The sequence below is a fragment of the Patagioenas fasciata genome, chromosome 1 (genome assembly GCF_037038585.1).
Source record: "Patagioenas fasciata isolate bPatFas1 chromosome 1, bPatFas1.hap1, whole genome shotgun sequence".
Taxonomy (NCBI): domain Eukaryota; kingdom Metazoa; phylum Chordata; class Aves; order Columbiformes; family Columbidae; genus Patagioenas; species Patagioenas fasciata.
This window is the reverse complement of record NC_092520.1, coordinates 201,688,888-201,707,351: the sequence shown is the minus strand read 5'-3', so window position 1 is coordinate 201,707,351 and position 18,464 is coordinate 201,688,888. Positions and strand designations below refer to the sequence as shown.

The 18,464-nt window shown below is 39.9% G+C and overlaps 1 protein-coding gene across 3 annotated transcripts in view; it reads right to left on the bottom strand.

Moving 5' to 3' along the window:
• Window positions 1-18,464, bottom strand: part of RELN (reelin) — a 290,971-nt gene that overhangs the window by 165,664 nt on the left and 106,843 nt on the right. For all 3 annotated transcript variants that reach the window (XM_065835677.2, XM_071803445.1, XM_065835657.2), the window contains exon 4: window positions 6,374-6,444. In XM_065835677.2, the coding sequence (XP_065691749.2) occupies window positions 6,374-6,444 (71 nt within the window). The remainder of the gene's footprint in view (window positions 1-6,373; window positions 6,445-18,464) is intronic.

Here is an 18,464-nt window from a genome sequence, read left to right as displayed (position 1 = left end):
TATGTTGAGGAGGTGTTATTTTTCCTAAATCTTTACAGGATCTGAGAAGCCAAAGCATTTCTGCCTCAGGTATTCCTTCATCTAATTTGTAATTTGAATTCCAGAGTTGAATATGACAAAGGACTGTGAAGGTACCATTTAATTAGTGATAAACCCAGACTTTAACCTGTTTATGAATAATTCCTGTGTTACATTTTATACTTCATTACAAGGGATCACTGTGTTGATCTTCAAATATTGTAGTTGAGGTCCCCAAAATACTGAAGATGTAGAGCATCATATCTGCCGTTTTAATCAATTTCATAGAATCATAGAATGGTTTGAGTTGGAAGGGACCTTCAAGGGTGATCTAGTCCAAGCCCCCTGCAATGAGCAGGGACATCTTCAACTAGATCAGGTTGCTCAGAGTCCCATCCAGCCTGGCCTTGAATGTCTCCAGGGATGGGGCATCTACCACCTCTCTGGGCACCCTGGGCCAGTGTTTCACCACCCTCATTGTAAAAAATTTCTTCTTGGCATCTAGCCTGAATCTCCCCTCTTTTAGTTTAAAACCATTACCCCTTATTCTATTGCAACAGGCCCCGCTAAAAAGTCTGTCCCCAACTTTCTAATGGGCCACTTTTAAGTACTGAAAGGCCACGATAAGGTCTCCCAGGAGCCTTCTTTTTTCCAGGCTGAGCAACCCCAACTCTCTCAGCCTCTAAAGTAAATTAATTTATTATTTGATTTTTACCTAGCACCCTCAGTACATACAGAGCTTTATAAAAGATGAATTGTACTAAGCAGAGAATGGAAATGGAGGTCAAAAGAGCTCACAATCTAAGAGGCGCAAGCAAATACAACATAAAAAAATGTAAGGAAATGTAGGATCCTTGCCTTGTAACACAAGGCAATCCTTTGGTAAGGAAAACAACAGAAGCAAGAGCACAATGCAAAGTGATTCAGAGAAAGAAAGGCCACAGTCAAACTGGATGCGTGAGAAGTTTGAGGGAAGTAATGGGGAATTCAGAAGTCATTGAGGTCATTGTGGGACTCTGTGTCAATGGGATGGGGGAGAATGAAGGCATCTTTTGGAGTAAAAGGTTAACATTTTCTGTAGATGAAGTAAGGCTACTGAAAGGTTAAACCAATAGAAAAATATACCGTGTTTTGTTTAAACTGAAAGGGAGGGAAATACAAGAGAACTAGGAAGGGAATGTCATATTCAGATTGAGAAGCAGGAATACGAGGAGGGAAATAAGATTCTGTGATGGTCTTGATACCAGTGGAAAAAATAATAAATAATATCATTAAACATGGTAATGATTAACTGCTAAGCAAAACTAGCCTCCATTAAGATAAAAAGAGATAGCATAATGCAAATTAAACATGTGTTCCAGAAACTTCAGTTTGTCCTGCTGATACCAGTATTCCATAGATCTTTGGGGTCAAACCTATGTACAAGAATATGTAGGGAATACAGCATAAGAAAATATTCTTAAAATATTCTTAAAACTCACTGGAAAATTAATAGACCTTTTTTTTTTTTTTTTTCCCCCCTCATAACCCTGAACTTTTTTATTTTTAAATATAGAAGAAAAAATAATTACAGAAGCACAAATGCTCAAATGTTCCCAGAGAGACACTGTGCTCAGAGGTCAACAGCCAGCAGCCATTAGCTGGTCATCACAAACGATGTGGAAATGTGAAGATGTGGAAAGAGGTATATTCTATTTTGCAGATTATGAAAAAGTCCAATTTCCTTGTCATTAGCAGCTGGATGAAGATGAAAAGAAAATGAATGCTTTTATTTAGACTCCTGCCAATACTTTCTCTCTACTGGTAAACAAAGTTGTTATTGAGTGATAGAGGCTGAACATCCCCCTAGAGAGAGTCAGTGTGTTGCCCGAGGGCTGCATTATTCTCACTGACACATAAGCCAAGGAACAATATGTCAGCTCTGAACTCCAGTCTTCTGTGCTGTAAAATACTGCTCTGGTCAAGCCTGAGAGCCTGCAATCTGTTTTGCATTTGTTTTTCAGAGTGTTCTCAAATCCATATTTACAAGGTACATAACACGCCTAAAAGGTCTTCCACAAACACACAGGCAGAAGCTATCAAATAAAGGAGAATCTGGGCCAGTTCTCAGGATTTATTTTCATATGGAAGCATCTGTCAGACTGTAGTGTGGTTTCTTAAGAAAGGAATCCCAATCTTATAATTTGTGGCATTGAGTATGACATTGTATAAAATTCTGGGAACTACGTTGAAAGGGATGATTTTGCACTAGGAGAGAACAACTTTCTTCATCTTTTCCAACTCTTAGTTTTTACTCCTCAGCATCCTTCTCTGGTCAGTCAGAACTAAATTACACGCTCACGAATCCCCCAGTGTGGTCCTTATTCCAAAGAACTGTAGTACTGGTCCAAAGTTACATAGTGCACCAGGAGCACGGTCTCCTGAACCCTTTGAATCTACCTGGTGCAGCAGAGGCAGACAGGGTTGTGTGACGCAAGTGCCAGCTGCATCCACCCCTGCACTGCGAGCTGTTCCTCCCAGCAGCATCACTGTTTTCACACAGATCTTAATTATTTTGAGCTGTACAGTACCATGCAGCTGGGTCTGATGTTTGGTCAACTCAATTTTAATTACACTACTGTTTATTAATCAATCTGCACAAGAATAAGTTTATTTTCCATTTATTCTGCTATTAGATCATCAAGTTAAAGATATTGTTAATTAAAGATATTATTAATGGCAAGGATATCATCAGTCATTAACATACTTATTTGTCCTTAAAAGTATTTATAAAACATCTATCTTTTCTATCTTGGCTTATGCAGTTTTTCTGTTCTTGCCTGTTTGTGTTGAATTGAGTCTTTTGACTGATATTCTTTATGTTTCCTTTCTTCAATATCCTATAAAATTCTGGTAAACTTTAAAGCTTACATCAGTTCTCAAACATCTCTTTAGTTTTCTAAAATAATCATTATATGCCGATCACACAGCTTTTCAAGTAATTATTTCACTTTCCTTGGTGTCTTTCCCTATAGCATCATTCCTTATTCCATTTACATTTTATATAGGGTTGCTTGTTTGGCATTGCCATCCATTAACGTTGCCCTTTATCACCCTCTAATTCTCTTCAAAATAAGACCTACATTTTCCTTTCACTGCACAAATCCTATTAACTCTGTTAGGATTTACTAGTGCACATCTGAGGGTGGACAGCCACAGTCAACATGATTTCTGAAATTCCTTGCTTCATCTATATCCTTTGTACTAGTTATGAAGTCTGATATCATCTCCAGTGAACATATTTATTAAAAAGATATTCTGTAATAAATCCATGAAATTACCCTGTGGTTTTGTTTTCTTTATATGTTATACCATTCACTACAACACTTCAGCATAGTAATGTTTGGGCCAGAAACAGACCATAAAACCTCATTTATGTCAATCTACCTTGCTATTTTGCATATATCTTTATTATTATATTTGCATCTAAATACATTCACTAATTCTTTCTGAAAGAAACCTTTGTTTAAATTAATAATATTTATGAAACTGTGATTGTCTTCATGGGATAAAAGAAACGAGGTTTCTTCAAAGAAAGCATCTCTTTTTGAGTAGGTATTTTAATCTTAATAGTGTAAGAGCTATGATAGTATACACTGGTTAGGGTGACTAATGCAATGCACATTTTCTGCTGAAGAAATAAGAACAAAAGGGCTGGGGAGAGCCTGGTGCTGGAATGGATGGGAGGAAGAGCAATGGGCAAATGGGATGGTTGACTAGCTGGGTCAAGAAAACTGTGGCCAAGTTAGAATCATAGAATTGTTTAGGCTTCAAAAGACCCTTCAGATCATAAAGTCCAAATGTTAACCTAGCACTACCAAGTCCACCACTAGACCATGTCTTTAAACACCTCATTTACGTATCTTTTAAATACTCCCAGGGATGTTAACTCAAACACTTCCCTGGGCAGCCTGTTCCAATGCCTGGGAACCCTTTCTGTGAAGAGATTTTTCCTAATGTCCAATCTAAACCTCCCCTGGTGCAACTTGAGGCCATTTCCTCTTGTCCTATCACTTGTTACTTGGGAGAAGAGACCAACACCCACCTCATTACACCCTCCTTTCAGGTAGTTGTAGAGAGTGATACGGTCTCCCCTCAGCCTCCTGTTCTCCAGGCTGAACAGCCCCAGGTCCCTCAGCTGCTACTCATCACACTTGAGATCCAGACCCTTCACCAGTTTCCTTGCACTTTGGACACAGTCCAGCACCTCAATTCCTTTCTTGTAGTGAGGAACCCAAAACTGAACACAGTAAAGGACCAAGAAGGACCAAGAGAACTTCTGAGAAGGATGCACATCAATAGTAAAGGTAAATATGATGACTAATTACATAGCCATGGCTGTTATACACTGTGTACTGCTCATAAAACAATGATCCTTGCCTGGGTCAAACCTGATGTTTGCAGAGTTACCACAATGACATCAAATATTTTGGAGGAGACAAATCCACAAAGTCTGTGAAGTGACTGTATAAAGCAAAGAGAATTGATAGGAGACTCACAGATAACACAAAAGTAATGAGGATGCAGGAGACTGTGACCAGGTGGGGAAGCTGGAGGCCCTTTCAGGGAAGCGGTGCAGAACGTGGCTACCACTGGTTGGGTGTGAGGAGAAGGCAAAGAGACTGTCATGGATGAGCAGTCAGTGAAGGCACATCTCGGCATCTTTTATTCTCTACACACAACTGCTACACAAACACCATTTTCTGCTAGTCACACAGAGTCCCTGTGAACTTGGGGACAATACACAGTACCGTAATGACTTACTGTTCTAAGCAACAAAGTATTGTTAAAAGTTAGGGTGTGCTCTAAAACTGGAGAAATCTAAAGCAGAAAAGGATGAAAGAATTACAATTTCTGCTGTCAGTTTTTGAACTAAAAATTCCTGGTACACCATGCCTGAAGAAAGGATTAACAAAGCCTGCATGGGTGGATATCTACTCCCTAGTCTCTGCTTATCAAGGTATTTTCTTCTAGCAGGGAGAAGTCTCATTGCTTTGCCTATATTCTCCTTTACCATGCTACCAGTTCCAACACTGATAGTCATATATTTCCTCCCAGTTTGCCTGCATGTAGCTTTCTTCGTGCTGGTCACTGCCAGTTCTCTGGCTCTCTGTCACTTTGCTGTCAATATGTCTTTTACTTCTTTCTCCTTTCCTTACTTGTTTTGGCCACCACAGACTGCCTTTGGCCACGGTGCTCTCAATACACAGCCATGCTTCGGAGAATTTAATCTGAGTTGAAATTTTTCATCATTTTATGCTGATGACTCCACATATTGATTTTTCCACTCTTCACTTGTACCCATCCCAAGAGTAGCCTGTGTGAGATACCTCCACCATCCTCCTTAGCACACCCCAAATGGTGATCCTGCCAGCACTTCTGTTCCCAAGCCTCCTGTACTAGCCACTGAATTGCTGCTTTTCCACAACCACGTTATGGGAAACAAACAAACAGACAAGCACACGCTAGAGTTCTAATGCCCCCCAAAAGATATATTCTGGAGGATTTTCTCTTGTTTGTTAATATGAAAACACACTTCTAATTTTGAAATAATTATTTTAGACTGGTTGGACCATGTTATGTTGTCTCTTCACATGGAAATACCACTGGAATTTTGTGGAGAAAACAAGATCAGCACAGAAATTCCTTTCTCTCCTGTACCAAAAATGATCGTTACCTTCTCTACTTCCCACCGTTTTAATGAAGCAGGTTCAAAGCAGTGTACTGTTTGTAGACATCAACTCACAACAGCGCATTTATTTTTAGGTTATTCATCAAAAGGATATGTATGATAAGCTATGCAAACATTTAGATTTTTAAAGTTTGCTTAAGTCAAACATTTTGTTTAGCTATAATATGATCAAATGCTGTAGGTGACGGGCAAAAATTTGATGGCCTACTTTCACAAATGGGAAAGCAGGTTCTTCACAAAGGTACGTGTGAGCTGTATGGTAAACGAAGCTTTTGCTGCAGGCGTGTTGCTTTTTTTGCTTATTTTTAATACAGTGAGAGTTAAAACTCAGCTTGTGGGATTGACAAAAAACAAATGTTGGTTCTTACAGGCTGATTTCAAGCGAGTGACATAATATTTACTATAACGTTTATACATTTCCCCACGTTCAGCAGAGAGGACAGAGGGTTTCCCAGAGAGCTAATGGGAAGTACGAAACCAAATAAAGTATCACTTCCAAGAATATAAAGAAGATCTTGACACTATGTTTTTTAAGAAATAGCTTTAACGATGAGCTACGTTGACATGCAAGTAAAATGGAAAACCACATATACCAGATATTTTTTAAAAGGTGGTGGCTCTTACCTCCCTGTTCACACAGCTGTTGTGCTAAGGCATCCTTGAATATAACTTGGCCCCTGTGAGTAGCTGTAGCCCTGTGAATATAAAAAAGACAACAATAAATAATGTAGCAAACTTACTTACATATGCATATCTACATGCACAACTAATCAAATCAGAAGTCTAATTCTGCTTTCTTACTGTGCTCTTCTTTCTGCACTCTTTTACATTTGTAGAATAATTTGTAGGGATTGTTCCTGGGCATAGGAAAAGAAAGTTCTTAAACCAAAACTGCTATGCTGGTAGCACAGGCATTCAATGAAATAGATCAGTAAGGGTAAGCACATCACAAAGCCAAGCACATCACTTTGCCTCAGAAAATCTACCTGTCTAAGGGCAGAACAGAAGAAATTGTCCCAAAGCTGCTGCCCTATGAAATTAATGTTCACACAATCCAATAGGCAATAGCAATGACAGTACTGTTTTATGCTACTGATAGAAATGCAGAGGCTGAGCAGGTGTTCAGAAATCCTCTCTGGAAACAAAGGGAGAGATGAGTAAGCTGACTGCTCCAGATCTTTTTCAAACAAAAAAGGAGACCCTTTGTTGTTGGGAAATCACTTTTTTGTTTTGTTTTATTTTGTTTTGTTTTTCTCCTCAAATTAACAAGCCCAGTACCTTCACACGCCCTGTCCTCCAGCCATTTGCCTTCTGAACAATGTGCCCTTTTCTTGGTGTCCTCTGGTATCTCTCAGTCTGTCTCCATCTCTGAGGAACTGATATGCCTACAGCTGCACATAGAGTTTCTTACTTTAAGTCTCCCTAGTTTTGTCTGAAGAATAATTATTTTCCATTAATGACCTACAACTAACAGATCAGCTAATGTACCATGCAGAAAGATATGTCATTTTGTTTTCACATACTCAGCTAGATATACAATGCAGTCTGATATGTTTTTCTCCTACAGAGATGTCATGCTAGCAGTGCTAGTTATTCTTGGTTTCTAATTGTTCATTTAATCCCTCTTTTCAAAATGTAGTACTTCACAACTTCAGTTTCATCTTGGAGATTTCAAAACCTTCTACTATCTGCCAGTGTTGCCTTTGAAGTCTGATTTCTTGCGAAGTTCTTCCAACATCTGTCTAGACTCATACACACTCTTCATACATGTTCTTTATCCTTTCTCCAAGTCAGCAATGGAAACGATTAACATTAATGGGCTCATGGTAGATCCATATGAACTCCTTGAAAGAGCCTCTCTGTTCAGCTTGTGGGATGAGAACTCTATCACTTTTTCTGGTTGCTTGGACCTTCCGAGGCACATGTAAAGCTGGAGATGAGCTTTAAATTTAGTAACAGTATTTTAGCCACAGCCCTGGGATGGCATTATCAAAGTGAGTTTTTGGTTGTAGTCCCTACTGTGTGCACCAGGGAAACTATTTTAAGGATTTCAAACACTTGTGTAAAATACAGCAAAACATCATGTCATAGCTCTTTCTTAGCATTTCATCATCTGCTATCATGACCAGTGACAATACTGAGTAAAAACTAAAATAAAACCAAATACATCACCCCAGCACATAAAGGAAGGCAAGAAAGTTGAGACTTTAAATCTTATTTAAAAGCATGGACTAAAACATTATAAATATGCAAGAAACCATGATCACCACATGTATTTCTACAAATCCCCTCACAAGGCGCATGAGGGCACACAAGTCAAAATGGGACCAAACAACCTAAAAAATCAAACGTGTGCCCAGGCTTCTTTAAAATGATCAGATACAGTAACTTCCTCCAGCAGATGAAATTTGCAGAGCATCCCACAGCCAGCTTGGGCTCCAACCCAGCACAAACAGATATGTTTTGCAAATACGTTTCACCGTGGGAATTTCATGTTTTGAGCAAAAAAACCTGACCCACTGTGCTCCTGGGCACATAGAAGAAAATGCCACACCTAAGGCACAGAAGGTATTTTGTACAACATTTCTCTCCCTTCCCCACGCTGACAGGCTGTCTTTGCAGACAGTGAGAAGGAAAACTTACATTAGCAGTGGACTGAGACTTCAGAGCTGCTTGTTTATGCAACAGCCCGGGATACAATTCAGGATGTATGCAACAACGACGGCAACCACAAAATTCCTTTATGAGGCAGATAGGAGCAAACTCTCAAAACATGGACCACATGCAGAGGGGAGCTCGAGTATGTGTCTGAATGCAAACAAATGCCAATAATACCAAACTGTGTACTGTTTACTGGATCTCTGCATGCGTGTGAGAAAAAGGGAATTTGGGGAGAGAGCCAGCAGCCAGTTGAATTATCTGCATCTTTCTGTGTCTATCATCCCTCGCTTGATAATGCCGACTAGGAGCCAATTATTGCTGCTCCACAGCAGGAGCGATCTGCACCCTGGGGACAGCAGGGCCGTGCAGGAAGGGCACCGCTTCCTACAGCATATGCTCACATTAGCATTACTTTTGCAATGGGCATATGCATGAGTTCAGCACCGGCCGGCGCAGCTTCAGAGAATTACTAAGGGTATTGCTTCTGTCAGTTTTCCAGTATTATCTGCTTGTTTTTCTCTGTATTTATGCTTTATTCATGGAGCAAATGACAAGAATGCAGTGAAATTATGCATGAACTAAGCTACTTCTAGAAAGAAGTGCAAAATGTACCTTTTCTGTATTGAACTTTCTTTGTTGGTGGTGTTCCTGACAGGTGAGATTAATTGAACTGGATCATGAATGTGAATTTCTCTCTTTTAAAAATACATAACATCAAAAAACATACAGAACTATATTGATACTCAAGTCTAAAAACTACATAAAATTTATAGTAATTACAAGAAAAATAATAATGGCGATGCCTGAACAAGACTCTACTAGAGAAAGAAAAGTATTCAATAATTAATTATGGGGGGTTGTTTTTTTTGATATATATAGATACAGAAAAGAAATTCTTCCCCATGAGGGTGGTGTGGCACTGGAACAGGCTGCCCAGAAGAGCTGTGGATGCCCCATCCCTGGCAGTGTTCAAGGCCAGGTTGGACGGGGCTGTGAACAACTTGTTCCAGTGGAAGGTGTCCCTGCCCATGGCAGGGGGGTTGGACTAGATGATCTTTAGTGTTCCTTCCATTCCAAACCATTCTATGATTCTATGATATCCATTAACTGATATCTGTGTTGTTTTTCAAAAGTTCTGAACAGTCTTTAATGCCGTTAAATATTGCCTAGATGAAGGGTTTTTACTAACTATCAATTGGTGCTACTCCATACCTGTCTACAGTCCCACTCTGTCACTGTATGCCATTTATTTCCAGCTAAAGGGCAAGTGACCAATCAAATCTAACCTGTCAGTCAACCAAAAAGCAAGACATATGCTCTGTGTGTCCCCAGAGGTAATTCCTCACTAGGAATGAATCTTTCCAAAGGGGTGAGAAATAAAAGAAAAATGGGAGGGAACAGGAACATCCTGACATGGTAAGTGAGAGCTTAGAAAGAGAAATGACTTAGAGGTAATAAGGTTCCTCTTTATATTAACTTCACACTTCCATTAGACTAGATGTATTTGTATGCTTGGGGCTATGCAAGAGACAGAGCAAAATGTGTTTTTAAAGGTACAAAGTGGAGATAAACTGCTGACAGAAGAAGAGGTTTGAGTACAAGAAGACTATATCAGGTGTCAAGGCTCACCGGCAATTCAAGACATTACTAACCCCACACTTCCATTACAGCAATTCTGTAAAGAGTTTTGCTTCCTAGACCACAACTATTCAAGTTGAAATCAGGTGCCAATAAAGACTTTTAGATTGTCACTGAAAGGCAAAAAAGAAATATGACTTGCAGATTCTCTACTTGAATCTGCATATATATAATCCATGTCACCTGTGAAAGAAGACTTGAAGTGCCACCCTGCTCAAGTGCTAACAAGCTTAAAAACACTTTATTCGAGTGCAGTGTTGCCAGCTCCTCTGAACACAGCCTGGGTGGTGTTTCCTGTGTGGTGACAGAAATCATGCCGGGTGATTCAAGAGAAAGCAATCCAGAGACGTTTGCATACATTCATGAACCTGTAGCTAGAGAGATGTCCATCCAGCCTCCTGCTGATTCAGTGCAGCATGCTGAGCTGTGCCCACAGGAGCAGAATAACTGTCCCAGGCCTTCCCCTGATGTCATCACCATTTGGTTGTGCCCTGAGGTTCACACACATGGTGCTCTCTGCCCTTGCAGGGGTGCTCGGCATCTGCGCCTTTCCCTGCCGAGGGAAGGCACTGGGACAAATTCGTTTGGGCAGGAGCTGGGAAAAAACTCAGGTTTCCTACAGTCAAATACCCGACTTGTGATGCTCAAAAAGGTTTTCACCAGGATCAAGGAAAACAAGGTTATTTTTTTACCTGCACTAGCAGAGTTCAACTCTGTGTCTACTGCTAACAGCTGCTTTGCTTAGCTCCGTGCAATGGGTCATGACTGCTGGAGGAAATATAGGGTGACATCCACTACACCAGCTCCAGGGAAATCAGTAACTGACCATACGAAGCTGAGATTGGTCTTCCCAAACCCCGCAGTGCTGTGCCCCCAAATCAGGTCTGACCTACTGACTGAGGGGAGACCTTATCACTGCCTACAACTACCTGAAAAGAGGTTGTAGCATGGAAGGGGTTGGTCTCTTCTCCCAAGTAGCAAGTGTAGGATGAGAGGAAATGGCCTCAAGTTGCGCCACGTGAGGTTTAGATTGGATATCAGGAAAAAATTCTTTACGGAAAGGGTTGTGAGGCATTTGAACAGGCTCCCCAGGGAAATGGTGGAGTTACCATCCCTGGAGGTGATTTTAAGGCATTTAGACGAGGTTCTTAGGGACACATATGCTCCTCCAATACCACCTAATTAAGAGATATTCAAATAAAATAACTTCAAAAGCAAGATGAGGAATAGGCCATCTGGAAATGAAATATGCAGGGTAGTTTTGTCCAGCCTTTCTTGGCAGGAGGGTGAAACATTTTCTTGCAGTGCCCTGCAAAGGTAATTTAATGAGCATTTACTGTGCATGGCAGGAGGTGAACCTGGGCTACAGTTCAGCCCGTGCATCCCGCCACAGCTAAAACATCCAGTGATAATTTCTTCCAACCGCAGCCAAAACCAACATATTAAACCTGACTGGGAGATTGTGCTGGTGTTGGGGCCAGCGGGAAAAATGCACAGAGCACTCATGGCTGCTTGGGCAGGAGGCTTTCAGCTACTGGTTAAATGACTAGAAGTTGTTTTTTCAGTTTCCACTTGACATGCAAGCACAGCCTAATTAAAGTAGCAGGTATCAGAGTGTTTCAAAAGGCCTATTTTTGATCCTGCCTTTTCCTGCCTGTCTCCCAATGGTTTCTTCCCTCAGATTCTACAAAAACAAAGTCATCTGTTTTGACCATATTCAACAGAAACTGCCAGGGAAATTTGGAAAGATGTAATTACTTGTGTAGACATTTGTTCAGGAGACCAGAATTAGCACACTTGCTCTACAGGCCTTGATCAGCAGTGAAAAGTCTTCATTTTCATTTAAGATTCCTTTGCATTTGTATGGAGTAAATGCAAGAAGAACAAGAAACGTATCACTTTCTCTCCTCTCTGGGGACTGCCCATGTGAGGAAAGGGACTTGAAAGGGTACTTTGCTAAGGGTGCTGTGAACACTGTTTAAATTTTGAAAATAATAGTAAAGTCTAAAAGACAGAAAATGCAGAACAAATGTCAAAACCTTTCTCAGCAAGAATCAATAAACACCAAAGAAATAAATCAAAGTGTCCTTCTGCAAATATTTTTGGTATTAGAACAATATTTAAAGCCACATGTGTGCATTTCTGCATATGGAAGCAAGAGCATGTGTACCCATATGGATTAGCTTTACCTGCGACCACGTTGCCACTGATGAAGTACACACCAAAACATTGATAATTCTGGGCAAAACTCAGAAACTGTCACTGGGTTGGGATAAAACACACTACGTGCAGAGATGGGCTGCTTCTCCCTCCCACACACTTTCTGTGCACCCTGGAAAGCTCATTGTAACCCTTCCAGTGTTGCATTCAGTGTTTCAACCTGTGCCCAGGTGCCCTTGCAGAACTTTCATCTCATTTAGTGCATCCCAAGCATAACACGCGCTTTTAGAACCTACAACTTCAACCACACTTCAGCTGAGGCACTGCTGAAGTGTGCAGTGGTCTGTGTATCCTTCTGGGTGTTGGCACGATGTGTACGTGTTTGACTGTAGGCATGGTCCAGCACACACTTACAAGACAAGTAGAGGATGGGGCTCTGAGCTCTTTTTCTAAACACCTTCTGCACCTCTTTTTCTAATGTGGCTATACTACCCCAAAAACGTGCAAAAACCACTTCTTGCTTCAGTCAAAAGTATTAGCTGAATTATTGACAGAAGTGTTTTGTTCATTTTTTTGCCAGCTTTTTACTTCCTCATAAGAAAAAACAGTGTTATAATTTTTCATGTTTAGTCTATTTTAGTGTTGTCAGAAGAGCTGGCTTGTGAGTAGGCTGAGAAAGCCACCCTCCACCTTGACAGATGAGTTTTGAGTCAACTTCAAAAAATTTCCATTTCATTAATTAAGGTGAGGTGGGTTTCTTGTTCTTTGGCATTAAAAAAAAATACACTTTAGAATTCAATTATTTTCCCTAAACTAGGGTAAATAAAGAGAGGAATATGGCAGTTAAATGGTAACAGTCCAAGATGAAGCAGATTTAAGTTTTTACAGTTTAACATAGAAACCTATGCTAGGCTGCTTGCCCTTAGGAAATGCTGCTCTGATTAGGGATTGATTTAAGCATCTGTATAAGTGCTTTCTTTAGCCAAGATCTGAATAAAACAAACGTGGTCAAGTAGAAAAATGAATGAGATGAACATATGATTATAGCTTGCATTACAGAGAATGGATCTAAGGTTACTGGAAGCAGAAGGGTACACAGGCAGCTCCAGACTCTATGCTTTACAATTTATAAGAACATTTTTTTACAATCCTAAAAAAAACCAAATGTTTGTTTGGTTGTAAGGTGTAAGTAGAAAAGAAGGATACAAAAGAACAGTAAATACCCATTATGAAAGAGGAAAAAAGTAAGAACTACCATTTTAAACTTAAATTTCATCTTCCTTTCCCTTCTATCATAGAACAAAAAGATGTTTTTTAAATTCTATCTAGTTTTATGTGACTGGAATGATTAGAGCTTCTTGCTGACTGAAAGCAGATGAGGACAATACTTTCTTCTCAGCTAAAGGAAATCCAATGTTTTCATTAGTATTTTGCATTGTGTGATCATAAAAGAAAGCAAGTTCTATTTTTTCTACATTTTAAATAAAGGGTTATTGCAGTGGCATCTGCCAAGCAGTCATCTCAGAGAAATAACAGAACAAGCATCCATTGTCTCTCTACTGACACAGTGCCAACAACTGGGTCTCTGTTTTCCACCTTTTCCAGTGTTTGGGAGAGAGTGTTGCCCTCGTCTGCTGTTTTACAATCTATTGCACTCTATCATCTAGTGAAACACTGATCATAGGGATTTTAGGTTTTGAATGCACTGAGTATTCATAACTATTTGAAATCTATATTTAACCCTAAGCTAATGAATATATTACATCTTTTTGGTATAAAACCTACTGTTTTCTAAATTTTGCTTGTGTAGTCTTCTAAAGCCTATATTCAATCAAGACACCATTCAATCACCTAAATTATCCTTCAAAACGACTAAAAAATCTTTGCCTTTTCCTGTATTACTAGAAGAAATGTTACAGTTACTGTGGATTTTAAAGTAGTTGAACATCTCTAAAGTAACACAGAGGTATTAAGTAAATGGACTTGCAACATATAGTTATTTCCTATATGCTTCTACAATTAGTATGATCCTTTCTTAACAATGCATACTGATCAAACTTGGCAGTGCTGATCTGCTGGACTCAGTTCAGCAGAGGCCACCAAGGTGGAGAGCCTGAGTACCAGGGCTCATTCAGTCCAGAGAACAGATGACCATGAATCGTGCAATATCCTGAGCTGGGGGCACCTGACAGCAGTCAGCCAAGGGAGACAGTGCAGCTCCTCTTCATTGCTGCCAATTTTTAAAAGCCCCTGAGAAACCTGGTCAGACCCTGCTTCGAGCAGGATGTTGGACTAGAGACCTCCTGAGGTTCCTTCCAGTCTGCATTTTCCTGCAGTCCCATGATTCTAAGGTTTTGCATGGCAGGAAAATGCAAAGAAACAAAAGCAAGGTTTGCATCAGATTAGTCAACGCTTATTTTAAGAATTGCTTTTCATAGCACAGAAGAATTAATCAGTTCCTTACGTCCAAACTTTGCCTACATACTGTGATCTTGATTCTCCGTATTCGTGAGTTTATGGCTGTATATTTCAGAATATCTACCGGAAGTGTAAAGGGGTTTGCATGATTCCAGAAAAATGAGAGTTTGCAGGTAGTTGATGCTCTGGGGTTTTCAGATGTGATACATTTTTACATAAAATTCAGCTATTTTATTAGCACAATGAAAACTTAAAATCACTTAAAATCTAAAACATTAAAATCTGATACAGTATATGAGATCCTATGATGAAAACAATGTTGGTCTTAAAAGATCCTAGCTGATGGAAAATGATGGTTTTAGGGCCACAGTTCAGTCCACTGTTTTCATGCCACCTGTATCAGTATCCATTTCCCAGTTAAGATTTGAGCAGTCTGCTCTAACCTGATTTAGCTACCCGCTGTTCCCAAAGGATGTCAACAGCTGTGGATGAGCTGGACCAAATGATAATCTGGAACCTTATCACCTGTTTTTGTTTTACAGCCCACACAGAGAAATCCTCAAATAGCCAAATTAACCCAATTTCTTAACAAACACTCATTTCAATATTAATTACAGAGATGCAACTGGTGCATCCACAATGTGCAAAGCAGCTTACAAGGGAAGGATAAAACCTGTTTCTTTAGTCTAAAGATAGAAAATGTTCCATCAAAAGTCAAAATGTCCACAGGCTGCACCCCAGAGCACATGGGAAATGTTTCCCTTCCTAAGACTTCACCAAACACTGAAATTAATATTACATTCTTTATCTTACGTTTCTTTGCACTCTTCCCACTGTCACAAATGTTTTCAGAGGACTGAAAAACCTTTCATAGACTGATACAAATCAAACTATGGAAGAACTTGCTACAGTTGTTATTGAATAACTGTTATTCTTTCCCTATTCTTTCACTTGCCTCCTGCTTGCTGGGAATATGGTGAACCTCTTGAAAAAAAATGCAGGGTCAGTAATCATATAAAGGGCAGTTATTCCCCCTTCATGGTTTTTACTTTTCAGTCAGATTTATGTGTTAGAAGAAAGCATATATCCCTGAAGACCCTAGCAGCTCACAAATAGAAACAGACAGGTGAAATACTGCCTTAGGAGAATAATTAATTTCATCAGCCACTGAAAAAAATGACAAATTTTTTAAGTGTCGCAGAACTCCAGCCAAGAAAAAAGTGGTGGAATGAGATCAGATACACAGCATAAACTGGAGAGACTATGATGAGGGGGGTCTGGCAAGTGAGGCCGAGACATGGTGTGAGGGCACCTGGGAGTACGACGGTGCGGGTGCTATGGGGATTTGCTTCCCAAAGATGTAGGTAACTAGAGTTCATGGATCCTGCTGCTCATGGCATAGTCAGGTGTTTCTTCAACAAAGATGTTTGTTTCAGAGAGTCCCATTTGAGTCATGTCTTAAGGTTCAGGTTAAGAGACACTCAGAGACCCAAATTATCTAAATCGTACCCAACCTGTCACCCACCTTAGCCAGAGAGATCAAAATAAGAACAGATTTAAAAGAGAACAATCTGTTCTCTGCATCCTTACACAACAGGTCCTGTCCTCCAGCCCTGCTTTCCAAACCAGTAGCTTTCAGTGGCTGCTAGGGCTGAGCAAAGCCCTTTTGCTCTCCTCTCAGGGTGTCAGAAATGCCTTGGCACTGGTCCCCACTTCTGCTGTGGCTGGGAGCTCTGATCCCACAAACTGGCGCTTTCCCCCTGCTGCCAGCTCCAAAATGGGTGAATTCAACTGCTTCTGGTCCATGGGCAGACTTTTTTCTTTCTCCATCCAGGAGACCATGGCCTGCCCACACAGACTCCTCTTCACACCCCAGAGAGGATCATAGGATCATAACAAAATCCAGTTTGGAAGGGACCTCAGGAATCTCCAGAACAACCTCCTGCTCAAAGCAGGGTCAGTTACACTGATACAGCCCTGTGATGCCTTTTCCCATATTGGCCAACAGCATGTCCAGGCTCACAGTTCTGGTATCTGTGAATGTTTTTGCATAATAAAATACTGATAGGGTTATTAAGATTATTTTAAACAAAAACTGATGTGTGAACTTCAGCTTGAATTGGTCAGTCACTTGCCATGGGCATAAATATTCTCAATTTACAACTCATTTGGACAGGAACCTCCCATACAAAATACTTCTCCAACAATAATGAGTTTGAATCTGTGTTTTTTCTAGCAAACAATCCATTATTTATCTCATTCAAAAATAAATCACCCACATTGCCATAATATCTCCTCTTGATACTACGTTGATAATAATTCTTGAAGCCTGTTATTATAAAGAACATCAAACTCTAAAAACCCTTCTCTTAAAGTAAAGTATTAATGAAGAGATTTATAACCTCAGCCCTGAAAGAAACAAAGAACCTAAGCAGTAACATAAGTACTTTCAAGATAGATGGTTGGTTTCAGTTCTTTATTACTGACTCATTTTTCCTCTGAACACAGATTTGCTTTCAGAAATCTTTGGCAGAATGAGCACAACACTAGAATGAGTTTTTGTAGGAAAATATGTTGTTAATGTTCTGAGACTCTTTAGCACAGTCCCAACACAGGATTCCCTGTATCCCAAATGAACAAAACTGATAATATTGGGTAAAATGCAACCAGACTTTGACTCTTCATTTTTTGCTAATGACAGTTTCTAATATAAAGGAATAAATTGGGAATTCAGTTCAGTAGCGTTGCCAGGAAGGTGAACTTTTCAAATACACATAAATAATTATTTCTCTGTTACATGAAATATTGCCTGGGAGCTCAAATTCCCATGTCTGGAATCCTAAACATCAAGTATTCCAGATGAAGGCATTCATCGGAGACTTGCACATCTGGTGCTGTACACAACAGAGTGGTGCTGGAAGTTAGGGAAATTTGTTTTAATTTGTGTAACTAAGAAGTTTATGGTTGATTAATAAAACAGCAAACTTGAGCTAACACAATAAAAGGGAATCTCTTCTCAAAACTGATACTCTAATGAGCTTTTCAGGCTGTCACATTTATTAAAGATAAACAACAACAACTTGTTCTTGCAAAGCTCTCATCCTCAGCTAAGGAACTTGGGATAGTAGGTCCACCACTGCACTTACTACAAGCCCCTGTACTATTAGGGTGGAGACACTTCCCATAAGCTGCTCAGGATGAGTTCAAGGTAAATCAGACAGGTTTTCTAAAACCTTGGTCCTTCTCAGCACTTCCTTTGACAAAAATATCCAAAGTATTGGCTCCAGGCAGAGTCCCCTGGCAGTGGGAAACAGTGACATCCCATACCTGAAATAAATCTTCCTGTGCCATCCAAGTAAATATGATCAGATACCTGAGCATCACCATACGGTAACAGATGCTAGATTTGAAGGGAAGTCCTATAAAGGTACCACAGATATTTCCCATTTTACATGAAAATTTTTCATTTTGAATGGTCACCAAACATCCCATGATCTCTGGAAAGGAAATCACATGTTTGTACAGAGAATGGCTGAAATCTTGAAAAATTGCAATCAAAACCAAATATACAATAAGCTAGGAGGTACCTTGCCCCTGTGGATGGGATGGATGTGGCTGTGAGTCAAAAGACTTGAAACAAGACTGACCAGGCAGATTGAAGGGATAACAATAAACTGTTAACTAGTAAAGGCTTGCAGATGAGAGAGATACAATCATCAGTTAAGAAGAAAATAAGACATATCCGAGAACAGCATCTAAAAAAATCTTCTAAAAATAGCAGCACCAACTATGCAGTACCACTTGCTTGGCACATGCCGAGGAAACAGGCAGACTTCAT